The sequence below is a fragment of the Tyto alba genome, unplaced genomic scaffold, assembly GCF_018691265.1.
Source record: "Tyto alba isolate M040663 unplaced genomic scaffold, T.alba_DEE_v4.0 Super-Scaffold_3, whole genome shotgun sequence".
In the NCBI taxonomy this organism is placed as follows: Eukaryota; Metazoa; Chordata; class Aves; order Strigiformes; family Tytonidae; genus Tyto; species Tyto alba.
The window spans coordinates 4,545,763-4,573,007 of NW_024881304.1; the positions used below are offsets into that span (position 1 = coordinate 4,545,763).

Here is a 27,245-nt window from a genome sequence, read left to right on the forward strand (position 1 = left end):
GACAAATGGCTCATTAAGTAATAGAAGCCACGTGATACAACAAGTTTTCAGTGTACCCTAAGCAGATGCAGAGTTGTTTTATTTTTCAAGAATATCACACAACAGACAAGCCTTTGCTTCTTACCCAACAAAGGTCTTCAAGAACTCGAGCTGTCCTCTGACATCTCTTATCATACTGATATCACGAGGCCTCTTCTTGTTCATTTATGCCCTGTACCATGTGTTCCACATTTGTGTCATGCCTTACGCTTTAGTGATGAGTGGTAGCATAGTAACATGTAGTGCTATTGTAATGTATTAACTACCAAAATTATTAAGCACTCATAATCTCAACAGTATCTGTCAACAAGCATTGCAGTTGCTATGTCTCACTGAACCATGTCATCCAGTCTGGCCTCACCTTGTACCATTCAACTCTGCTCTTTGTCTTCATAACAAGTACTCACTTGTGTGGGTGCCTTTGCTTTTGTAGTGTCTGAGGTTAGAGCTGATGCCTGTCTGAAACCAGTTCCTGGGGTTAGGCTGGGCACTGCTGATGAGTGGGAGAAAGGCAGTGGTGGGCACCAGTGAGGTTGCAGCCAGTGTGCTACTGGGACTTTTGTGAAATAATTGCTGAATTGAGACTGCTAGAAGTTTGTTTATGGGTGGTTTTCAAGCCTGACCTCTAACTTTGTCCTGTAGTGTCAATGGAAGGACCCCTAATGAAAACGAAAGCAGAGTCTGTTCATAAGCAAAGAGTACATCGTGTAGTCATGTTGGTAGTGCTATGTTGCTGAATTTTTATTTATTTATTTTTTTTTTGTTTAACTTAACTGTATATGCCTGAAAGTAATGAGAGAGAGGAAATAATTGCAAATATTGTATAATACTTAGGAAAACTCAATAAGAGGAATTAATATGTAGTTCTGGCCCTTGTCTAAATCTACCTTTTAGTTATCATCTTCAGCTTTTTTTTTTAATCTGATGCTCTAAATTAGCATTTCTCAACTATTCCCATTGATGTTAATGACATCTCTGTTAACAAGGATTCATTAAAGGAAAATGATCCTGTGTAAAATGACTGAAAAGATGGGTGTTGCTTGTGACTGAAAATCTCTGCTTTTGCTGAAAAGGCGTTTCTTGAGTAAGTGTTTACAAAATATTGACAGAACACTTGTCTAATGACAAAGCTGGTATTTGTAGTCATTAAGAGTACTTCATGTTAGAAAATATGAAAGGAATAAAAAATTGACTGGGGATTCATAGCTATCCCATCAAATATGGGGTGGGCTTCCACTTGACCTACACTGTGTGTAGTTGCATTGCATTACATGCAGTGACTTGCTGTTCATTTTTTATCTTTGTAATTAATAAAATGCAAAGAATGTAATGGCAAATATTGAATTTGCTACATAGGTATAACTGTGTGAACTTTTTGTTTATACAAGACTGATTATCTGAAAAAAAAGTTCAGAAATTCCAATTGATCTGTGAACAGAGTTCATATGTGTAATTTTCCTGCCACTGTCTTTTGACTGTTTATCACTTTTAACAGAAGAGCTTCTTTTAGAATGATTTTATAATAAGGATATTATATACAATATTGAAACAATATTTAATTAAAGCAAAGAGTTGAAAGTACATTTCCTTAAAACTTAATTTTATATTTATTTTTAAATCCACCCAAAACTTTTAAAAAGATGTTTTATAAGTGTTCAGGGACTATTTATAGAACATAATACTGCTATGCTTAAACCTGGAGTCACCTTCTAAGGTCTGAGGTTACTGGTGTGTATCAGCATGTCCAGAGAATCAAGTAGAATTAAACAGTATTACACCCTGGAAAAAGTGGTTTGATTAAATCAACTTCCCTATGTGGAAAGGAAAAAATATTTTGATTTGTGAAATAACTGAAACAAAATCCAAATCTTTATGAAACATTTGGCTCAATTGGTCCTGCATTAATTGAGAGGATTTTTTTTTTTTAAACTTGTTTGGATTTTTGGTTGCTTTCTGCCTGAACCATCTTAAGTTTATACTGCTGTCTGAAATTTAAATTGGATTTCTAGGATGTAGGCATGAATCAAAACCAAATGAAGTAAGCCCAAGGCCAGTTGTGCCTCAAGTCTAGCAAATATAAAAAAACTGTCAGGGATATTTTGCTTTGCTCTCTCTTTTTCTCCCATAGTTGTGCTGCAAGTCAGCAGGGATCTTATTCTTTCAATTATATCTTGAGGCAAAACTTTTGAAATTCAATTGATTTTTGTGTTCTGCTATACAATTTCAGGTGTATGTATCTATCAAAAATCATGCTTTCTCCTAAAGAAGTGCACAAACAAATTAATCCCCCCAAACACCCAACTCATTCTTTTTCAGAAGTTCATTATTTTCCGTTGAACTTCGATTGGTTCCTTGAAATTGTTTTTTGCAATGAACTCACTGAAATATAACATTTATCTTTAATTCATCCCTAGGCTAAATACACAAGAAAGCTCTTTCCTGAAGATAGATTATGCCTGGGCAGCAAAAAAAATGTAGAGGACTGTGTTCTAGGTCAGACACTCAAAGAACTGTTACTTGCTGACTTTCTAAAATATAACATATTTATATTGATCTGTCTACTTCTTAATTACCATAATCCTGTCTGCTTTACTGGTGTTTTTGTATGTGATCTGTGATCACTCAAGTTTTATTTTATCTATGCTATTTAATGTAATACACCCTCAGTCACAGTTCTAAGACTGTTTCTACATGTATTGATTTTTAGCTTGTTTTATTAAATTGTAAGGAGAAGAAATTCAAAAGCTTGCTTGCTTGATAAATGTCTTACGACTGTGGTTTCTCACAGGAAAGAAATATCAGCTACACATAGTAGAAAAAAAATCAAAGTACATGGTTTGCCTTTAGAGATCAGAGGGGATGGTTTCAGGGCAAACTAATAGGTATGTAGGACCAAGTATGCTGAAGTATATTATTGTTGCCCAAAAGATATAGAAAATAACTATGTATCTTCAGTATAGACAGCTTTACCTGAGAGAAAAATTTTCTGGGCAGAGAACATATCCCCCTTCTTGAACTTCAAGTACTGCTTTCTATTTCTGAATGGCAGAAATAAGTTTTCTTGTTGAAATTTTTTGTGATACTCACTTTTGGTGGGTCTTGTATTTGAACTGTGTTACACAGCTTGTTTACTACTTCTGGTTTCTCTTTTATATAGGGCTTTGTGCCTGTTCATATGTGTAGCAATATGCATCTGGGGCTTTTTCAGTATTCTTTTAAAAACAAAAAAATTGTATTAGTTCACTACTAAATGTTGATATGTATTGTTTTAACAAGAACTGCCTGTGCCTTTTTAAGAATTGAAAATCAAAACAAATTTAGAGATGATAAAACCAGAGCTTGCTATGTTCTGAGGCTCAACAGGCTAATCTATTTACCTTCATATGATTGTTGGGGTGGTTTGTTGTTTGTTTTTTTTTTTTTTTTTTTTTTTTTGTGTGTGTTTTTTTAAATCATCATTACAACTTCAATTTCTTTAATGGCTTTGTAGCTAGTATTAATGCAATTACTGCCAGAAAAACATTTAAAGATATTTTCATGTGGTAAATCATTCAACTTTTTGTAGATTTAAGTAGTCATTGATTCTTACTTTTCTAACTTTTCAGTTATCTTTTATAGTGAAGGCTACATATTTATCTATTTAAAATATGATCATAATGAAAATGTTACATGAAACTGAAATTGTGAGATATGTTGTTTATTTCTTTACTGTCCAGAGCAAACTAATGAATCAAAGAAAGGAAGAGAAGAGACTCTCTGTTCAAGAGCTTTGCCAGGTGTACTTTGGATTCTTTTTCTATGATATAGTAGCACTACATCTGAAGTCCATTTTGCACTTTGATACACAGTGGAAATTCACCCTTCTTGGGTAACACACTGCCTACTCAGAGCAAGATGCTTTAAAAAAATAAAGGAAGAAAGCAGCTATAAAGGAAAACACATAGCTGAATACTACTCAGTGAGAAATGCACAGAAAGGGTTTTCTGGCTATTGACAGTCTGGATCTGGTACAATTATGAAACTTGAGTGTGTTATTGAAACTGAATCTAATGCTGCCTTTAGAACCAGACATTTGTCTCCATTCCCAACAGCCATATTTGAAGTAGCAAGCGCTCAGTATATAACTCTTTTGATCGGATTACTGGATTTGAAGATTGTATTTGTCTGGTTTGGAATTGGAAAGTACTTTTTCTAAAAAACCCACATGCCTGCATGTATAGGCTAGTTTTCAGAAACGGTAATTTCTTTTCTTATTTGTGCTTTAATCCTGGATAATATAAATGTAGTCACGTATAACACATTGTATGTTTAAAACTTGTTAGAAAAATGGATCAAAATTCTGCTTTCATTCACTTGAGTCAACCATCATAAATCTGTCTCACACAGGTACTGGTTATTCTTCTGACATGGCCACAAAATACCCACCATCAGCTGAGAACTGCTTGTCAGCTTAGTGTATAGGGAAGAAGTACTTTATCGTTCTCTCTACCTCTGTTTTCAGAGCATTTTGGGAATAAAGCTAAAGTGACTTAATTTTGGAAAACAGATAAGCTGGAGTGCTTGTTGAGGTAATTAAACGTTAGCATTATAAAATCTAATGGACACTGGCGTGTTCTGCTGGCATTAGGTCTGTCTACAGTAGGAATTTATTTTGCTCCCTGTTTTGTTCCAGAACTTTATTTTTGGGCTGTCCTTGAGAGCAACCAGCTTGTTCTCTGCAAGATGAACTGCAAGCACTAGTTTGCTGTAGGATCCCATCCAGGAGTGCTGCATGCTGTGTGTACTGTGCTGAGACCAGTCCCCTCTCCTTAGGAGGACCTCAGAGACGTGTGTGCTCAGATGTTCCCATATGCTCAAAGGTATTCAGGACACACCCTCAGCTTTATGCTAGAAAGTTCCTGGTTTGTTTTCCTGAGTCAGAACGAATAGATAGTAATAACATGTCAGGAGCAAAGGAGCCTGGAGCAGATGTAGCACAAATGCTACTGGGGCAGATCGGCCAGGCATGAACAGTCTGAGCGCACACGGCTCCCCAGGGACTGATCCAGGGATGAGGGCTCCTTGTCTTGGCCTGATCTGTCACGACAGCAGGGACGCAGCTGTCCTGCTTACCAGGGTTCTGCCCAGCAGATCTGCTCAGAGCGCTGCCAGCGCTTGCTCTGCGTGCGGGATGGACCTGTGGAGGTGGAACAGCTACTGAGGCAGCCACAGGTGAAGTTATGGCCAAGCGGAGCCCAGTCAGCAGCTATGGGAGTCTGGAGAGAATGAAAAAGCTCTGTGCCACAGAAATATCTTGAGATTTTATATATTTTTTTTTTCCTTCTAATCCAGTTTAATATTGAATATTCCCAGATTCAGTTGATTGGTGTGTGTATATATGAAGGTAACGTGTATAGCCCAGTATTCTGCTCTATGTAAGTTGAAGATTTTTAATTCTTCCACGTACTTCGTATCAGAGCTGAAAACAGTGCAACAGGTTTTAGTATAGTAATGTATTTTGTATCTGTGGTTTTAAAAATGGTTCAAAACCAGGACTTCACCATTTCTTCTCTTTTGGAGTAGAAAACATGAAGACTTAGTGCATGATATGAACAATTTACACTGGAAATTTGAGGAAATATATAAACAAAGTATATGTGTAAATGAACCTGGTCGTTATGTTTTGAAAAGCAGCCATCATGCCTGTGTGTGAACTTGTTTCCAACAAAAAAAATAAAGTGGCAGATTTATTGAGCAGTCATGGTTGCCAAATTGTCACACTAAAATGTAGTAATTTCTTTGTATCTGGATCAATACTCCATACAATAAATATAGATGACTGTCTGTCTAAGATGACTGAATTTTCAAGCTAGAATTTTATGAATCTGTGCTTTCAGTGGTTTTTCAGGGAGAGAATGGGTTTGGTACATTTTTCAGACTGGAAATCCTCAAAGAAAATTGGCAGTGAGAGTATTGGAGCCACTGTAGGAATGGAAAGCACAGTATCAGTTTCTGAAAAAGAATACGTTCTTCATAAGTGAATTGTAATTGTTGGATGAGCTCTTAAAATAGAGATAAACCTGATTTTTATGTTTTGATTAAATAGAACACAAACACAAAATACATAATGTAGTGAGGGATTTTTTCAGCGCTGTATTTTTAAATTAATCAAAATTGATGATAGCAATCATGTTGAGGGAGTGTTTAGTGCACATTCAGTCTTAGCAGAAATATTGACTTGTCCTCTGATTATAGGATGTTATAGAATAACTGTATTTTGAAACCTCTCACCTTTTCCATAAGCTGCAATAAGTAAAAAAACTTCAAATAGGGTAGATAAATATGTTTATCAAATAAAAGCAATATCAAATATTCCTGTTATCCCTCTGTGAAGTGCTATCAAGTACTGTTTTGCTGCAGTACCTCTGCAGGTTTTGGGGCTTCATGTTGGACCACTCAGCATTTTTTTAGTTGTACTGTTTTGCTCTTTGTATTTTATTGCATTTGTAACATATATAAGTCTGATTCTTGCTGCTGCTTTGATTATAGATTCTTATATTTCATACTACTTTTACAGTGTTTTGGATTCTCTTTCATGCTGTCTATATAGGCTTTTAAATTTAAGATCTCAGTCTGTCAGTTCCTACTCCTGTGAGTACTATTAGCACGAGTAGGAGCTGCACTGATGTCAGTTTGATCAAGTAGGTGAAGGAGGGTTTGCAGGAATGTATCATATGCTGTATGCAAATTTCTCTGAGTTTAAAATGATTTAGAACACCTGCATCTAATGCATTAAGCAATTCCTTCCAGCTTTATGAGGGGGGGAAAAAAAGAAAAGCTAAAAAAAATTCATCCATTCCTACCTGAAAAATTGTTTTATTATTTTTTTTTTTAAAGGCTAATTAAATATATTTTTTTTCTATTTCCTCCCCCTGTCCCCCAAGGTTAGCATTATGGAACAGGTTAATAAAGTCATTCTTGCTTTCAAGCTGTTTTAATAATACTAGCTTTACCTTTGTACCTCATTTTTCACAGCATTTTTTACCTGTGGTTAATAAAAATGTTTGATCTGTTAACATTGTGGTTTGTTTTGGTAGAATATGTGAATCTTTTGTCCCCATTTGGTTCATTTATTATCATTTCCAAGAAACTGAGTATAGCTAGGCATTTTGTGTTTGTGAGTGGGTACTTGTAGGAGAAGCAAACAGTTTGCCTAGTCCTCTCTCTGTATTATTTTTGGGCTAGAGAAATCTGACATACAGGAAAATTGCTTATATAGTTAGATTTTGTTGTTTCTCCATCGGGATGTATTGCACACTCGGCTTTAGAAGAAAAGAAATGATGATTTATGCAGGGACATAATGGTCCACGGGTAATGAGTGTGTGAGTATATGCTTTGTGCAAATGAAATTCAGGCAACCATAATGTATAGCATAAATAGTGATAACTGTGAATTACAGACCCATAATTCCACTGAGGAATTCTACTGATGACATAAACTTCAAATGCAAAGCTTGGGTGGCTTGTGATGCTCTATCACTGGAGCCCAGAAGAAGAGGAATTAATTCCAGTTCAAGGTTGATAATTGCAAATTCATGTGATTTCCTTTTTTTTTCGCTCAACACATGAACCTCACATCCTTTCCCATTTTAAATAGTGTCTCTCTACAGCTTCCTATCTTATGACAGTGTAAGCTTTTTTTCTCGCAAGCTTATAGATAGGGACAGTAATAGCTTTAATTTTCAAACCACTGCAAACTATCAGCTAAGCTATAGTTGGAACGTTTTTAATGTTGTCTGTCTTAAATGTCAAAAGTTTGATTGTTCATCAGTCAGCTTAAATTCTTTGTCATTGTGTTTGATAAAAGTTTTTAGCTTGATATATACATGATTTCATGGAATTGAAATAGAGAATAAATGTTTTGTGATTCTAACTGCAATTATTTGAGCCTCTATTTCTTGTGGAGTTGTGCAGTTTTCAATTAAGTAGTGGTTGGAAAACATTTTTATGCAATGAACTTAAGAGTTATTTGTTGATGGGGGAAATAAAAATAGGGCACTTATATTGAAAACTATTGTTTTCATTTTTATAAAGTCCTTGTGATGCTTCATGATAGATATTTACCATATGCTTAAGAAGTGGGTAATTATTTTTACAAACTAAGTAGCAGATTATGTGCATAAACACTTCATGGTAGATAAACACAAAGAATTTTTCATGCTTGTTTGAATGGATCACAGTACTTCAGAATGACAGGTATTTCGTACTCTTGCTACATAAGGAGTATTACTTCTTAGTTGTGTATATCTTCCTTGCATGTGAATTATGCAAAGTGTGTTTTATTCCATCAGATTCAAGTTTTAATCAAAATTCTGTATTCCTTTCACTTTTGAAACACATACACATGCAGAGTGTGTGTACTGAAAATACAGTAATATATTAAAAAACCACTGATCTCTTGATTTACTAGGTTTGAAGTTAGCTAGCTAGTTTTTGTTTTAGTTATTGATGTAATAAGCCGTTGCCTTTTATGCAGATACAGTATATGTGATAAATAATTTTGCTGGAATACTATTATTAGTCACAGTTTTATTACTGCCGTTCCTAGGATTTTTGATGGTGTTTGGGGTTGCAGCATACAAACTGAGACTGATGTCAAGTCTTCAGAACAGAAGCTAATTCTCAGTTCTGAAACAAATTGGTCTTGGGGCTCGATTACTGGTGGCTTGTAATATTTTTTTTTTCCTCTACCTTATTTGCAAGACTAAGCCTAAGAGCCAAGGTGAAGATGACTATGTAAATGTTATTATCCTTGTTTAATATCATGAGAAGAGAAGTGCTGAGGAAGTGACTAATTCAAGGTTACGCAAAACTGTGACAGAGCAGGGACCTAAACCCAATTCTTTCAAGTCTCAGGTTAATATCTCAACCATCAGACAATTTTTCCTTGAAAAATATAGCTTCCATTATAATCCCAAATTTCGCTTACACTAATTTTACTGCAAAACCAAAATCTCTTTGATTTAGATTTTTCCGTAGTTGCTCTCAAATAACAAAGGAGTTAAAAACTACTTCTGCAAAGTCTGTTTGACTGCTATTAAGTTGTATTTGTTGGTAAAATAACTGATTTTTCAAAATATCTTTAAATTTAAGTAGTAAGACTTTTTATGCAGTCTGTGAGATTTCCTTTCCTCTATCTTCTAATATTACAGAACATTTTATTATTTACTGTAGCCATTGCCTGAAACTAGACAGATCATGTTTATCTCAGCAATATTTGAAATACAAAGCATAGTTTCGATATATTTATTCTCTCCCTCAATATATATTTATATGTAAAATGAAAGCTGAATTCTGAAGAAATTATTAATAATGTGGCAGTGCAGCGTTCTCAAATTTAAAGCCTCTGTGGACAGTTGACATCAGACTTGATTTATGTTGTAACTCATTTTAAAGGACTAAAAGTCTCATAGACGAGACAAAAAAAAGAGCATGAATATATGCTGCCTGTCTAAATAATGCTTCATTATAGAGCAAAGTGATGATTTCTTCAATTGCAACTTGTGAAACTAAACCTCGAATAATATGGGATTTTTTTTGCAATTGAGTCCTGGCAAAGGGTGACAAGCCAGGACCAGTAATTTGAAGAACAATAAATAATTAGGAGTCTAAACGTGCTTCCTACAAATTATTGGGAAAGAAATAAACAATATTTAAGACTTACTTAATTTTTCTGTCTAATGTGAGTGTGCTGTTTTAGAAAAAAAAGTCTTTTATTTAACAAAATATTTTCAAGATAACTCAATTTTCACATGCAGTTTCAAAGATCTGGTTTGTTAAGATATCCTACAGGGCTAGGAATAAATTTAATGGTACTTTTGGATATTTATTCATCCTTACTCAGTTTGTTCTGTGATACCAGCTAATACCAGCTTCTCTTAGACTACTTCAAAAGATTTTAAGTTCAAACGTCTTCAGAAGATCTTTGTAAATATTGTAGTGAATGAATGAATAATGTATTTTAAATGTTTATACACCCTTTCTATACAAGGATATTGAAGAGTGATAGCAATTTCAGCATCAAACTATTCTTGTAAGACAAATTAAATTTGTTTTATGAATGAGGAAATGAAGACACGGAAAATTTAAAATGTTTCCATCAGAAATCTGCTGCAGTGCTGGGAAGACAACCGCAGTGCTTATAAGATTGTGTTGTCTTCCCAACTGTCACTTAGCAAATGTTTTGTTTTGACTCTTAGCCTACTGTGGAAAAAAGAGGACCTATTTATCCTTTCTTTTTGTCCATATATGACCTTTAAACCCACCTTCAACTTAAACCAGATGATAAGGCAACTACTACGTTTTTACAGACAATATACAAAGTTAAGCTCTAAGAGTCATGGAATCTGATGTCTTTTCTAGATTTATTGATCCTTTCATATGCTGTTAGTAGTTAATTGATACTATTTAGAAATTGGATTACTGAAGAATTTCAGGGAAAGCCAAAGATGACCAGCTGATTTTGACCTTGACTCATTTGTTGTTATAAAATTTGTAAAATGTTTCAGCTTGTTAGTGAAATTACTATCTAGGAACAAAGACTTTTTCTGGACAGGATTATGGCTACTGCATGCTAATTAACAGAACAAAGAGATGAGGATTACAGAAGCAATAACAGTAAAATATCCAGGAACAGTTGCATCGGGACATTATCTTCCTGTCAGCTGTGCTGTTGTGTGCTTTGGCACTTCTCCTCTTGTCATCCCACACTAACCAGAGACTTTTATGAGGGCCTCACGGAAGCATGCCTCATCTGTCCCTGTGGCTTTTCTTTTTCAGGGAGTAATCTTGTACACACTGGGTCAGCAGAACCAGATGGGGAGAAGAAAATAATCTAGCTCTGGTGTTCTTAGTAGGATGTTAATCGTTCACCAAAAGTGATAGAGGATGGGCGATTTCTTTAACCACTAATTATGAAATAAACAGTTTATGGTGAAGTGAATCAGTCTTCAAAAATACATAGTGGTAACTTGGGCATCCTCAGTCTGTTTTGGCAGGAGTTCCTAACATATGGTGGAGAATATTTTCCCAGCTACCAGGGTCATCAAAGAGTTCTAAATCTGGTAACTGATCATTACCTTTTACTGGAAAGCATGAATACATGATAAAAGGTTAGTTTGGTAGAAGCATGTTTTCACTTCTAGTGCTGAGTACCAGAGATTAGAAAGAGTACCTTTAGATAGATATCCTGCATATTCTTCAATTTCTGCTCCACTGTTTTATTTAATAATGTCTTGTCAGGGCTCCTAGTGGCTTTTTATATAGCGCGTACTATTTCACACCTTGTGGCATCTAAACTCTGATTTTTAGATAGTTACTTAAACAAGTGAGTTCATGCAATTTTGTATTAATTGTTTCAGGAATGAGTTTCCACCAACCACACGTCTTCTAAAGCTATCACCAAAGACTCTTCATTTGAAGCAAGGATAGAAATGGGCTGGAGTGTGATTGGAATATTTGCATGCATATTCCTTGACTGTTTTTCAAATGCAGTAATGAATGAAAGCTGTAAAACTGACAGGAATCAAATTAACATTCCTTAATGTAAACTGTTATTGCAAAATTATCTAAGTTACTGCAATAAATGTTCCCTCTCTTGTTCTCTTATAAATGTATAATTTTATTTTTCTGACTTGCAAGGAGCTAATGATGAAGTGATTGGCAGTATTCTTGTGGTTTGACTTTTAATCTCAAGTTGGAACAGGAAAATTTTGAAGAATGAGGCAAAAGCGAATTGCTGATTATGAACAATGTGGTTTTTTTGTTTGCTTTAAAGGCTGGGAAACATTCCCATTTTAACAAAAGCATCTTTCAACGTAGGCCTGATTAGGGTGTTCTAGAGACATCTAGAGATGTAAGATGGTGCCATCAGTACCTTTAAAGCATAAATACTGCTCAGGAATCCTTACAGGCTCTGCAGATATCAAGTAGTGCAGTGGTGCATGCAGGCTTGGACTGTTTCTGCAAAAGGAGTTCTCCATTTTCAAAATCACTTTAGATGAATTTTGGTGTAAAATATGTAATCTAATTAGAATGCTGCTGCATTGTTTGTACAGGGCTATGTGGGGATAAGCAACATGCTGCTTGTGTATTCCCAGTACCACAGAGATTGAACACAACTGTAATAGCTCTTTTCCTTCTGTGGTTGATAGCCAGCAGTGACATCAGGTCTGGAATGGCATCAGGGTCTCCCTATGTGAATCTCTCAGTAGTACCTGTACACCTGTAATAGTAATCTGGAAGATGTGTTAAACCAGAAGGAGATGTGGTGGTCAAGTCTTGCTAACTAGCCTAATCAAACTATTTTTCTTATCCTTCCTCTGTAGTTGGGGGAGAGAGGAAGAGCCTCTTTCTAGTTGGTGTCTAGGAACATTGGAGGTTAGTCCACCTCAGTACCTTGGCTCCAGACAGTGCTTAGAAAGAGGAGTTCCTTGTGATCAAACCTCTCACTAAGAGATTACCATATTGGCTCAGATGCTCTTGAAACAGCAGAATGACTCGAATCTGAGGGCAAGTCTTCTGCCCAGATCAGAGTACCTCACTAGAGGCCACTTCAAGTTTTTCCTGCCGAGTGTTTAGAATATCCTGTGGGTGCAGTTGCTCATATGTAAAGTTTTGGACCTTATTCCTGAAATTAAAAATCATAAGGTATCATGATCTTGAAATCAGAGTTGTGTTGCTAAAAACAATGGTTAAAAGGGAACTTTGAGTGAATTAAAGGAAAAATTTTTAATGCCTTTTTTAAAAGTTACGGAAGAACAATCCTTTTTGTTGTGACTGAAACAAAATTCTGTTGTTTTGCTTGACGCTGCCCAAAAAATAATGGTTGAGTACAAAGTTGTTTTTATTATGCCGTAAGATTTTGAATTACCAGAACCCTTCCTAGTTGTTATACTGTAGTAGGAATACAGCCTTTTTCAGAGTTAGGAATTTCTGCAAACATTGAAAGTTAATATAAAATAAATTAATAGCTTTGTTTTAACAGGTTATGTCATGATAGTACAAGGTAGAATTCTAGCATAAGAAAAAAATGCAGGTAGTGCAACCTATGATTAAAATGGTGCGTGTGAATTATTTTCAGTTTGAGGTTTGTTTTTTTTTTTTTTTAAATATAGCTGGTGTTCTTTTGAAATCTTAAAGATATCTTGTATCTTTTGCTAGTGGCTATTATGCATTCAGGCGCTTCAGGAACAAAGAAATGACAGAGAAATGGATGGCCTGGTCTTAACTACGTAGGTGATGGTACAGATGAGGCCTGATAAGCTTAACACTTCATCTCTGTGCTGCCACTGTGGTTTGCAAGGAGATTAGAACTGTCTGACTGTGAGGAGGGCAAGCTCCACAAATTCACTCATACATGGCAGTTCTGTAATGAGGTGATACTTCATTCCTTAAACTACTGAACTAGAACTGCACAAACAGATGTATGCCTCTGGCAGTCCTGTGCGTGCAGCACAGGCTCTGCCATACCTCCGAATGCAAACAGAATGTCCAGTTGCCACAATTATATTTTACTGATGTACGCTGTTCTTTGTACATTTGTAATAATAAGGCACAAATTATATTTTTGTGAAAGGAGGAAACCTGCAAGTAAATTCACAGTGTTTACACTGCAGGATAGGGTTTGACAAGAATCTAAATAATTATTATAATTTTTCGGTAGGTTAACATGACAAAAACTGGTATTGGAAATTAAAAGTGTGTTCTGCCCTTGGTTATGTATATTATATTCTTCCACAGAAAAACTTTTTTAGAAAGCTCACAAGATGGAGATGTTACCCTACTTTATCAATCTTTTACATGATTGCTGGTAAACAACCAAAGGTCAAGCTCAGCCTCAGAAGTTACCTTTTTTGAGCTTGATGGCATGAGTTTGGCTTGTGATTTTTAGCTTCAGTTAATTACTCTTCTGTTTTAGAGGCTTGAATGCAGTTCACCAAGGTCATTGCTTTGTGGTGAGCATAGAGGAATATATCAACAGCTTGACCAGTGGTAACCTGTGATTAGGATGGCTTTGATGTTCTGAGGTTTAGCAAAATTGTGTATTTTTATTAAGCAATGAAATAGTAGCAGTCTGCTGATGGCATTTTGCTGAACGTTATAATGAAGAATATATTTTAAAAACAGAGCCTTTAGTTTCGATATCTTTGTGAAAATGTACTGTTAATTGTAGCAATTTAAAGTTTACTTTGTGCAAAAATAGTACTTAAAAGAATTCAAACACAATGAATGTTAAAATTCTGTTCTTTGGAAAGTGATGGCAATCTTTTTGAAGCCAGAGAACCAGTAGCTTGTTTCTTCTTCTAGAGTCCTCCTGGTCCTCAGTAACAGGACCACCAGATTTGTTTTGTTTCCTACAGGGATACCTCCATTAGATGCTGATCACTTAAACCTGGTCTTTTTTTAATTGCAAAAAAGGCATTATTTAATTAACTACTGGAGTTGAATCAAATAAGCTAAGCCTCATCATAAGCAAATATAATTTTTCAGTGCTAAGGATTTCCATTATGGTATAATGAACCACATAAGTCTTAAAAAATTTCTATAGATATATTCCCTAATAGACTATTTGCGTTGCAGAAATGTGGTTTTAGACACTGGCTGTTTCTACTAATGAACATCGTAACCAGAGCAAGATCTTTAAGAAGCAAACTTTCAAATTGTGATACTGGAAAATATGTGCATCTGCTCCTAAAACACAAGCTGCTTTCTCTAGATGTGTGCAAATAAAGTGATAGGTTTAAGTGCTATAAGCACATGAACAGAAAAGATACAGTAAGGAGATAACAGTATGTGTCCGTTTTCTAATTAACAACTTTTATGTGATTAAAGTGTTCCTCTACTAGCTTCCTCTCATGTGTGAAGGGAGCAAAAGTAAATTAATTACTATTAGCCTGAAGGAGAGCACACTGTATTCTTTACGACTTCATAGTATTGATTTGGCTATTATTCATGGCTTCTATTCTCTGCTCTGCAGATTGATGCATCTTTAATTCGTAGATACATTATCATTAATAGTGGTTTATTGACCAAAAAAACCAAAGCTGTTGATGGGTCCTTTCTATTGCAAAAGCTCTGTAGTTTTTCTGATAAATGTATTAGTTTATGCATTCTTTATAGGCTCTTGAATTAGATGGTTTATTTCTATACAGAATGATGATGACCTATCGTGGTGCTATATGTAATGTAATGAATTCCTAAATTATAAAAATTTTCTAGTCTTTTGAGAATCAGACAAAAGCTGAATAAGCATCTCCATGTTTGTGTACGTATGATACAACTAACTGCATGTAGAAATCTCTGTAAATAATAGAAAAAGAATGTGCCCTATGCTTTAATTTGAGATAGGTTTTATTTGGTTAAGTTTAGGCAAAAACTTTTTAATTTTGCAAAACCAACGCTAAAGTGATGATTTGTTGAAATGTTTCCATTCTTGGTCAAATAATGTCATGTAGGTACACAAAAATAAATCTAGCCTAGCTTGGTAGTCAACTTATTTTCTTGTCTGGTCTTGCTTTCTTTTGTTTTTTGTGAGCGGCAAAAAAGACAAGACTAGCACAGGCATGAGACCATACAAATTTCTGAGTAGAGGGTCTGAATCTGGATAGCTTTTGACATACATTTTGATGAAGGCAGTATCATTAGGGAGCTATGTACACTTTAGTAAGATGCCTTGTATTTTCTCTTTCAAAGGACAATGAGGACTGAGATTGAAGCTGATATTTTTCACCCTCCTCTCTGCAAAATTTTGAGTTGCTCAGTGTGTTTGCTCTTTGCAGTGATGTTTTGGAATACCTGCTTGTGGTGTAGCATGAATGCGATATGACACAAAGGCTATAATTCTATAGATTATTCATCCAATTTTCATTATTAAAAAAAGAAAGCAAGACCTACAAACTGAGCTCTGGATCTAGCTTTGATATGCTTGTTCTGTGCACAGGGCTTTTTGTTAAATAGATTTCAAGCTTCATTTTTAAAAGCGCAAGAGACAAAAAACTCTGAGGGGAAAAAACATATTGGGAGCTAGCAGCATGTTTCAGATGCCAGTCTAAGAATATATGCATTATAGATAAATGGTCCAATGAGAAAAAGATCTGGGCGAGTTCTGTTGTACAGGGCATTAGTTTATATCATATTACTGTCTTTCAAAGGTGCTTATTAAATATTGGATTGAATGTGGTTTGGCAATCAAACTCTAACCCTTTGTTTTTCCTTGTGTGTTTACCAGTTTGTTTTATGAGTCTTTGAAAGAAATTATGGTGAATATACTACTCAAGTGTACAGAAGGGTAGTCATTCTATACTGTTTCTTGTGAAGTTTTTTAAGTGACTGAGAATCACATGTGAAAATGAAAAGCATTAGCTTGTGTGACAAAAACACCAATGTGTTTTCACAGTTCCAGGCAGTGCCAAATAGTTTGGTTTCCAAATTATTATTTTTTTTTATGGTTAGCCTGCTGAATTCTTCTCAAGATATCTGCACACAGACCACGTGCAGGTGGACTGATTTTCAGAGATGCTGAGAACATACTGACATTGCTGGCTTTGATGTGACCGAGGGGAGTTTAGATTTTTGAAAATAAAATAATTTTTCATGTTCAGTGATGAAGTGAAGAATTGGAATCTAAAATTTAGGTGCCTAAGTTTTGATATTCAGATGTTATGCTTTTTCTTATTATAAGTCCAGTTTTGATACATAGTGTTCTGACAGCTGTCTAAACCCCTAAATCAATATAGATACATTTATTAAGTGGATACAGAAAAGCGCAATGATGAGATACAGCAGCAGGGATCAATGCCATGTCCTTCATAGGGACAAACAACGAAATAAAGCCTGTTTAAGAGTTAACGTTGAAGGTCCCACACAACGCCAAGGGTAAAGGTGTGGAAGTATTATCAAAGCAGATGAATGTGAATTATAGAGAACACTGTAAATTGCAAACAGAGTTTTGTGTCCCAAGGAGATGAGATGACATGTTTCTTTTTCTTAGGAACAATAACATTAGCTGTTCTGAATGAGCAGTGCTTTAAAATCCTGTCACAAGACATGGGTATTGCTAAGCAAAGGTTTGTCTTCAGAATGCACTTCAGTTTTTGTGTCTATACTCCACTTTGTCTCTAGTGTTCTTTGTTGCCCATTTTATGTTGTTGCTCATTTAGAGGCAACCATAGAAGGTGGGAAGACAATTGTCTATTTTTTTGGGGGGATGGAAAATAAGCATTGTCTAATAAAAGTACATAGAAATATGGAAACCCAGAACAGCTGGGTGTAAGGCAGGCATAGGTCTGCAGAAATGGAACAATAAGGAGAGACACACACACACAGTGATAAAAGGAAGTATAATGAGAAAAAACAATTTAAAGGAAGTCTGATTGAAAGAACGAGTTTGTGGATGTATCCTGTGACCTTACAGTACAAAGCAAGCTGTCTCTTTTGGTTGTCCTTGTTTCAATTAACCATGATGGCTTTCGAAGAAGATCAATGCAGTTTGGTGTACAAAAGGAAATGTTGTAGTATCTCATCCCAGCTGAAAAATTGGTGAAAATTGTAGGTTGTCAGGTTCTCTACTTCCAAATCTTCAGTGACTCAGAGTAATTATCCAGGATGTGAAAGGACTGCATTCTCACATTTCTTCAGACCTTTGTGAGGAGCAGATTAGATGTACATGCTTCTAATATACTTGCTTTCACCTAAAAATATGGTGATGGCTTCACCTTGGATGAACATGCCCCCTGGGCCATATTGTGATTCTACGGATTTATACCTATGGGTTTTTTGTTCATTGTTTAAAGCAGTTCACGTGAAATACTGCAGTGAGTTTTCAAGAGTATCAAGTACATCTTCATGGAAAAGGGAGTCTCCAGGGCAGTTCCAGAATGTTCTTTTTTTGGTTTAAATAAGGGCCTTTGCTTCTATTTTAGAAGAGAACATAAGGTATGTATATTTACATAGATAGATTTTGTAAAATATATTTCTAAAGCAGTTTTTAATAGTCTTGGTTAACTGGCTCTTAAAACACCCATGTGGGCCTGTGAAGATGTTTCAGATGTCTGAAAGAATTTAGAAGACAGTAATGTGCTTTTTCAATCATTTTCAATATGATTTAGTTTGTAGTTGGGAAAGATGGTGAGTTGGCACTGTTTTGCAAAAAGTCTGAAGTCCACATGGCCTCTGCCACTGGCTGCTGGAGGTGGCAGCAAGATAAAACCTCTCAAATGTTTTTTGTTACTCTGGTTAGCCCTGACCCAAAGCAACTCAGTTACAGGGAAAGATGGCACTGTATTCCTGACTTCTGTTTGATGGCTTAGAGTTAGATCTCCTAACTAGATTGTTATCTGGATCACACATTTTTGGTGATGGCTGTTTAAGAGGAGGCTTGTTGACTGCTTCAAGTAAAAATTGAAATACTGAATTAGTTTTAGAGAGCAAGCATTTGAAGCTCCCAGAGTGTGTTTCCTTATATTTTTTATTTATTAGAGAATATCATAATTTATGCATCACCAATGTAACTGCTGCTTTTAAATTTTACTTGTGATGAGAAATATTGTATTTTGAAGAGTAGCTTCTATGTTCGCAGTAGCTCAGCTCTTTTAACCGGCTATATATTCAAGACTCTTCTCGTTATTGCTGTTTACATGGCATACCCATACATATCTAGTTGTGCAAAGGTTTGAGAAGATAGTTCGTGTGGGTATGTTTCACAGAGGAATATTGTTAAATCAGGAATTAGGTTGGTTGGTTTGGTTTTGATTACCGTTCAGCTTAATGCTTTAATTGATTTGGGTTTGTAGCACTTGCATGTAACAATGAGGTAAAAATTAGTCAGAAGTAAATATCTTCGTAAAAATTAAGTATGCTGGGGATATAGTGCCCTTGTAATGACTGTAAGATACTTAAATTGTATGTGAATTATTCTGCAAGGAAAGCAGTTGCGATCCTTGTCAAGTCTGCTCATGATAACAAACTTCCCAGGAAAGCTGATCTTTGGCTATAATATACCAGGTACAGCTTTGAGGGGCTAATCATAGTAAAATGGTATGCAACAAATATTTCAATATTTTGCATTTCAGAGTGCATTCTATGAAGTAACTAAATGTAAGTTTGAGGCAACAGGAGTTCCTCAGACACCAGTGTGTGGCAAGAGTCAAATGTGACAGGCTAATTGAGAGCTCCTTGGAGTCTTTTGTTGAAGTGAATAAAAAATTCTCTGCAGAAAAGGAATGTGCCATCACAGTGATCACTGCTGATGGATTTCATCAACACAAAAAGGTTCAGCAAAGGTTAATAGGAGTGTGCAATGGGGTGTAACACAAACTCCCAATTATCAAGGAGTTCTCTAATGTCAAGGTGAGGAGAAGTATGCCGTTGTGACTCATCTTTCCATGCAGATCACACTGAACTTACCAAAGTTATCTATGGTCTATTGGGCAGGGTGCTAGAAGAGTAACCAACAGAGCTTGTTCTCTTTGTAGTTCTGAACTGTTGTGTGACATTGGGCATGTCACTGAATTTATGTATATCTCAAACTCATGTACAAAATTGAGCTTATCATGGATACTCCTTTTATAAAGTCTTTGGAGCTCTGTGGATGAAAAATTCTATACCAGCTCTGAACCAAAATAATTTTGTTTATAAATGCTCACCAGCCATCAACAACAAAATAAAAACAACTCTTACTATTGCTTATTTTGTTAAGACCTTTAAAGTTGCTCCACTGAATGCATTTTAGAGTAAAGGAGGACCAGATAACAACAACATAACAGTGGCAATCCAGTTTAAAAAAACCACATCACCATAGGGTCAGTGTGATAACGGGAAAATACAACATCTTTTACTAAGGAGAGATTCACAGATTGGTCTATCAGAGGAGTGCACCATCTGTATTTGATATCACTGCTGTGGTAGTGCCATATGAGTACCCTTCTGCTCAGTGGAAAAGCTCAGATTCCCACTCACATGCACATGTAATTCTGGAGACTGATTTTTATTTGGTTTCAAATTCAGCTTTATTCCAACAGCACATATATAATTAGCAACCCCTCACTTCTAATGAAGCATTTAGAGGCTGTGTTGTATATTTTTAAATCTTCTGCTGAGAATTACTCTACCATCTTCTCATGTGTAGAAGGGATGTGTGCTGGTGTGGTAGAGCACTGCAAGAGCTTGAGCCAGTTAAGGTTTGAAATTTCACTGTTTATGTCCAATCAATCTGAACATGGATATTATTTTAAAATAATATTGTCTTAGAAAATGCTGTGACAGATCCTCCACATCAAGGGCAATTCATATTCTTCATTTTGATTCAGAAGTTCAGAGCCGTATTTTGCTAATAGTGGAAAGCCTTGCTCCATGCATAACTCTAATTTCAACAGAACTGTTAGTGGTGTAAGGCAGCACCTAGTGTGACTACATTGTCAGTTTGCTCCACAGAAATTGTAGGGTTTGGGTTTTATTATTAAAAAAACCAAAGCCAAATCCCACAAAGTGTAAAAAGGATTAGGTATTTTTAAAGCACCCTGAATAAATGCCATTTGTTTTAAATTTTGTGCAGCAGCATTAATAACATACACATAAAAAAATCATTATACAATAAGAAGACTATAAAATATTAATGTGGGCTTTATTTTTAGATTGCAATGAGGTAAAAGAAAAAATGTTCTTCTTGATGCATAGAAATGTAGTACATTACCATCCTTCTGGTTGCTACACTCTAGAACTTGACCTAAAAGTCCAAAGGTTACTTTGGGTAGGAAAGTCAACACTAGTCAGGAAATCCCTGGGTTTAGGGGTTAAGAATTAACTGAAATGGAACTGTTTAAGACTGACATAGCTTTTGACTCTGTAACTAAAGAAACAACAGTAAGAGCTGCAAATTGTATTAGCTTGTAAGCTTTTTGCAGCATTGCAGACTCATTCATTGGTTATATTTGATTGTCAGGATATCTCAAATACAGGTTTAAAATAGTTCTGATAAGCCGATTAACACATGTGGCCCTTGAAATTAGCACTTCTGCGCCGAAGGGAGTCATTGTTAGGACTTACATGGCAGAGTGTCTGAAGTAAGTTTAAACAGTGCAAGCAATGCATAGCACAGCCTTTCTACTGGGCAATAGATATTAATGGAAATCAAGTTAGTGATTTACTCAGAAGTGTATGTTTCTGTAATCTCATTTTATATTTGCAGTGTTGAGATTTGAACATCTGAAAGTGGTTTTTGTGTGGTATTTTTGATGATGATGTGTTTTGGTTTTTGTTTTTTGTGTGGTTTTGGTTTTTTTATTTGCCTTTTTTTTTTTTTTTTTTTTTTTTTTTCCAAATGGCATGGAGTAACTAGACATTTTACCTTTATTTTTTTCATGGAGACAATGGATAGATTGAATGGATATTTGGCCTTCAGTTTGCATGCTTGTTCTGTTTTTGCATTATAAAACAAAAAACTTATATATGCATATGTATTTAACATCTGTGTGACAAAACCTCTCAAATAGCAACATTTGTAAAGTATGCATAACTATGAAGCTATGGCTATGCATACACCTCAGAGGTATGTATCAGTTCCTAATATGCAACACAAACTGACAGATTACTTTTAAAGGATTATTACAAAATTCTTGTTGAGTAAATATATTTCTTTAATGGGGATGGTAGTGGTATTTACTGGCTCTGAAAATCCCAGGGAGTGGGAATAATTTCCATCATAAATGGTTGTAGTCTTCTGCACAAGTACAAAACACCCACAGACTTGTCGAAAGACAGTCTAAGGACTGTTTACACACTTGTAAGAAACTTTAAATATTTTTATATAAAGCATAAAGGCAATTACATTGATTTTGATAAGAAATGATAGACATAGCTACAAATAGGAACAAAAAGATCACGTTTCTCTTTGGAGAAAAGATTCAAACTGTAGCAGACATATGGCATCTTTCTAAGGTTGACTTGCTTCAGAAGGGTATTTCCTGCCTTGGTCACTCAAGCTGCATGGTTTTTTGTTGTGGGTGGTTGTTGTGGTTTTTTTGTGTTTGTTTTCTGTTTGTTTTGTTGGTGTGTGTGTGTGTTGATGTTTGTGCCAAATACTTTGATTGCATTAAATGCTTCAGACCGGAGTTTTTGTATAGATTGCATTCCTAGTGTGTTATTTCTGGATGATCATTTACCATGCAAGAAAAAACCCGCCACATCTAAATCCATGAAATGCGTTAAAAGTTCTGACAGTGAAGTACTGTCTGTCTTTCCCTGGTGCTTATGTGAAATGATCTGGCAAAACAGATACTCAAGAAATAATGTATTTTTTGTGTGCTTTCTCAAATGATAAATGTTCTTGTCTCTCTGGAGAATTTCTTACCAAATGTTGATTTTTGCAAGCAGAAAGAATCAGCATTTCAAGTATATATATATATATTTTTATAACGCAACAAATCAGAAGTTGAATCTGCTTGATCTTCTAGTCAATTGGAAATCCACTTATCAAAAGAAATGTCCAACTGTGATTCTAACTTTTCATACGCTACATAAAATTTATTATGCAAATCACTTATTTATAGCAAAGTTAAGGCTGTTTTATCTCCTTTTAATAACAGTACAAATATATTACTGAGTATGTTACAAATGTTGATGAGAATTTTTCACTATCTCTTACTGGAATGAAATTACAGAATATTGAAAAAAATCGATGGTTTCATTTTTATTTATTTTTTAAACAAAACAAGAAACTTTGTCATCAACTTCATCTTTTTTTACAGTGGGGAGAAATGACTATTTAAAGCACTGTTTGGAAAAGCCATTCAGAGTAGCAGTAATACAAGGTAATTTGCAAGTCTGGAATATAAAGGACAGTCTGGCCCAGGAGCTAGGTTTTTTCACCACTGTCAATGATAGCATTTTGCTTAATTATAACAATAGTGGCGTGTTGCTGTTTTCTCAAGATTACATTAAAATAAAAATAAATTTATGAACTATTTCAAATTTATTTCAAAGGGACTGTCTTTGCTGTTTTAGCTAATTTATTTAAATCAAAACCAAATTTAATATGTAAAAATCTAGTGGTAGGAAAATAATGAGAGCCTGGAGGTCAGACAGCCTGTGTAGTGAAAGGAAGAGAACTCATTATTAATGATATCCTTTGTTACAATTTCATTGTGGTTTTGTTTTTTCACTATCTTCTGTGATTCAGGTTTCTTACATTGACAGTTATTATAAAATCAACTGCTTTCTAGAGTGAATCTAAATTCTCAGCCTCATAAACACAGAATACTAAGAGGAAGTTCATAGATATGCACAGATTAAGCTGGCACCTCTTCCCTCCAGACACAATCACTAGAGCACAAGTATACTAAAAACAGCTGGTGTTTTTTCCAACCACATAATTTCTCCTGATTTGGAAACTTCCACTGATGGCTGAAAAAAATAATAGAAGTATTTTTGTGGCAATGAAATACTAAATGTAGAATACATATTATATAAACCTATTGGTTGCCAAGGTCTTGCAGATCAAGTAAATACTCCTAGTTTGTTGCAAATGTTCATGAAGGTTTCCAACAATTGACTAGACATGCACCATGCAAGAAGCGTGGTCTTTAGAAATAGAACTTAAATAATATATTCAGTTTCCTCAATTTATTTATTTTTTTTAAAGTGTTGGAGCATTGGCTTTTAAATTAGGAAAAAATGAATTTGTATACTATGAACCAACATAAATAAAATAATAAATTATCAGTTAATAAATAATCTATTTTGAGTGCAAGTTATTATTCATTTTCAAAAGTGCCAGTTACTCAAAATTGAGGAGTGTGGTTTTTTACTATGTTCTTACAATCGCATAGTAGACTATATGTTATGATTCTCTGTGCCTAGGAAATTTGTTGACTTCAACTGTACCATTCAGTTTTCATATAAATGCAATGAATAATTGCCTGGTTTTCTTCACTTGATAGCAAAGCTTAAATCAATAAATCTGATGACCTGAAAGCAGTGTCTTGAAGTGATGCCTTTTAGAATACTTTCTAAGAACTCAAAGGTCAAGTCTGAAGGAAACCATTTTTATCAGAACTTGATATGTTGAAGATGATCTATGCAGCTTGAAATAAATGATTCAAATTTGTACTTGATCTATTGACATAATAAATGTGATATGTTCATGATGATGCATTTTGTTTCATTTGTTTTAAATTCTCCAAAGCTTCAAATCCTGTGGGATGTGGACAGACTTTGACATCGTTAATTAACTGAGAATGTTTTCAATTTACTGTTAATTTGATATGTTTTATCACATTAGTATTTGTCACAATAACATTTACCTCTCTCTTGTATACTGTGCTCTTTTATTCAGTAAATAAAAAAATAATATTTTTCTATTTTATACAAATCACTATGTTATCCTAAATTAACTTTTTCAGAGTGGAGAGTGGTCATTTTAGTAATGGCATAAATGGACTTGCAGATTTGAAATCAGCACTCTGCTTATGGATTTAAATGCAGACCAAGAAAGGGAACAAAAATAAGTCTCCCCTCCTGCCTCCAGGGAGCAAAATGCAGGTGGTCTGCTTGAGGTTTCTTGGATTGCTTAGACTGCCATTAAAATCTCAGATAGATTAGAACCTCATAACAGGAAATAGTGTGGAGAAATGAAATTATTACTGAAATTACAGAATATAAAAAATTTAGTGTTCTAAATATTTACTGTCAACTTTGTATTTCTTAACCTTCTTATGAAATTGTCTGCAAATAATGTTTTATTGAATATTATTTGCTTATCAAAACATTTGCACAAGTTTTTACAGAGAAATATGAAGTTTAAAGCAAGTCTGAAGTATTGCTTTGCCTTGAAAATTATTTTTTTTTCAGAAGAAATGGGTACAATATGTGCAGGCATTCTCTTACAATAGTCCTTCCTTCCATCACTAACCAGGACATGTCTGGTCCTGACTTCTTCACTTTTCATCCACGTGCTTTGAGTCACTGTTTTTGATGCCCTTATTATTCCTTGTCTCTCTCGGTTTATATAATGTTTGTAGAGAATCGTTATTCTATAGGTAAATTTTAATGATAAATGTTTTTAATAATACCAGCCCATTTTATTGACTCAAGTGTAGTGCTGTGGGTTGCCCTAAAAGTCGTCTTTAAAGATATGGAAGATACTTTTTGCACATAGGGCTAGAGCTGGCAGAAGCCAGGTATGCTTTTCATCTTCTTTGAAGTATCATAGAGGTACAAATATGTGAATAGCTTAAGGATTCAGTAATGGGCAATGATTATTTCTTCACAACCATACATGTTTTAAATAGAGATAAGCAAACAATAACTAGACTGAAAGCCATCACTTCTCTGAGTACAGGCTATAGTGGAATGACACGGGAAAGAGGAATGTTCTCAGTATTAAATGCTTTTTTTTTTGTATTATATTCTTACAAGCCTCATTGTAAACACCGATAAAGAAAAAATATTGATATGCAGAAAACAGAAGGTAAAAATTGATTTCAGTATATTTTTAGTGCTTAGTCAGTCTGAGAGTTACTCAAACTGTGAAAAGAGACCATAAGTTAATGCTCATCTATATTGTATAAAAGATACTTCTGTGCTTTTATTTGGATAAAGACTCATGTTTATGTGGTTTATTTAGGGTTTGTGGTTTTTTTTTTTTTTTTTGCGTGGAAAGTTAGGAATGTCTAGATAAGCTTGTTTAAGTATTCATAATGTAAGTATTTTATAAAGCTTATGAAATAGACGTGTACAGGAAGTTCAGCTGAAGAGGAGGAGGATTCTAGGTTGCTAAGGCGCAGTGGATTGCCAAGCGTATCACTGGTTTTAAATGATTTTTTGGATGGGATATAAGTATTTTTTTACTACTTTTTTTGGCTGTTGTTCACTTGCGGGGAGGAGTAATTTAGACACTGTGAAGGGGAATTATCATTTTCCTACAGTGCACGAGATTAAATATTTCTATTATATTTTCTTAACAGAGTTCTGGTTCTAGCCCAGTTGTTCTATCCCTGTGACAGCATCTTGGTACAAAGCAGCCTTCTGTCACACAAATAAACATGAAATAAATGAAGAATGTCAGCAAAAGTGTAATATGAAACTAATAGTTGTCAGAATTTCAGCTGCTTCACTGTGAATAACTTTTGTCTAATTCTTTTTTTTTTGTTTATTTTTCTTCCAGAAATACAAAGAATATGAGAAGGATGTTGCAATAGAAGAAATTGATGGCCTTCAACTTGTGAAAAAGTTAGCAAAGAATATGGAAGAAATGTTTCATAAAAAATCTGAAGCTGTACGGGTAAGCAGCAGATCAATCTGCTATTTCATTCTGTGGTGTAAAACTAAGTATATAATTTAGTCTCTGCTCTGAAAGCTGTACTAGTGGTTGAATGTGCTGAAGTGGAAATGCTAAAACGTTCAGAAGTATTTTAGTATCAGTGTTCAAGAGAACAGATATAAATTATTTATACCATCAGCAGATAAATGCAGAAGAGTGTAACTAGGTTTGGACTACCAGTTTCCCATATGAGTTTGGAAGACATTTCACTTGTATTCCGTAAAACAACTACGTATGCTTGTGTGTTAAGATGCTAGATTTCAAAATATCAAGCTAAATGAGACTTAATTTCACTTCTCACTATTATAAAAACAGTATTGCAGAGAATCTTCTGATTTCAATAACTGTCCTTTAGTTCAAATCTAGAAAAATATGCAGCTACCTCAAATGGGACTATATCCAAATGTCCTCTAATTGTGGCAAGTACTACATCACTGTAAAGGCAACTTATTCATGATCATTAATTAACTACACTGAGCTTTCTGTACATCTGTAGGTTTTGTTGGTTGTTTTTGCTTGGTTTGTTTTTGTTTGTGTGTGTTTTTTTTTTTTTTTTTAATCTACATTTTGATCTTTTGTGGTAGCTTTGGTGACAGATTAGATTTACCATTAAAAAAAAAAAAAAAAAAGACATTCTGACTTCTGTATTATACTATACTGAATAGGAGTTCATTGTAAAATGTATGTCCTAAAGAATAACATGTCGTCCTGTTGTAGTTTTCATTTTGCATTATTCTTTGCTACAAATTTAGGTGACTGCCTGTAACAGTAGTTCCTTTTAGATCACCTATATCAACAAAGTAATAGGACGTTATGGTAAAGCCATTTACCACCAGCTACTCTTTCAGCCAGA

At 34.8% G+C, this 27,245-nt stretch overlaps 1 protein-coding gene across 5 annotated transcripts in view; it reads left to right on the forward strand.

The window, feature by feature from the left end:
• CACNA2D3 (calcium voltage-gated channel auxiliary subunit alpha2delta 3) overlaps nt 1-27,245 on the forward strand; it is a 467,172-nt gene that overhangs the window by 74,369 nt on the left and 365,558 nt on the right. For all 5 annotated transcript variants that reach the window (XR_004405904.2, XM_042799689.1, XM_032984346.2 and 2 more), the window contains one exon: nt 26,237-26,353. Coding sequence is in view for 4 of the 5 variants with exons in the window: in XM_042799689.1 (XP_042655623.1) it covers nt 26,237-26,353 (117 nt within the window). In the remaining variant the exon portion in view is untranslated. The remainder of the gene's footprint in view (nt 1-26,236; nt 26,354-27,245) is intronic.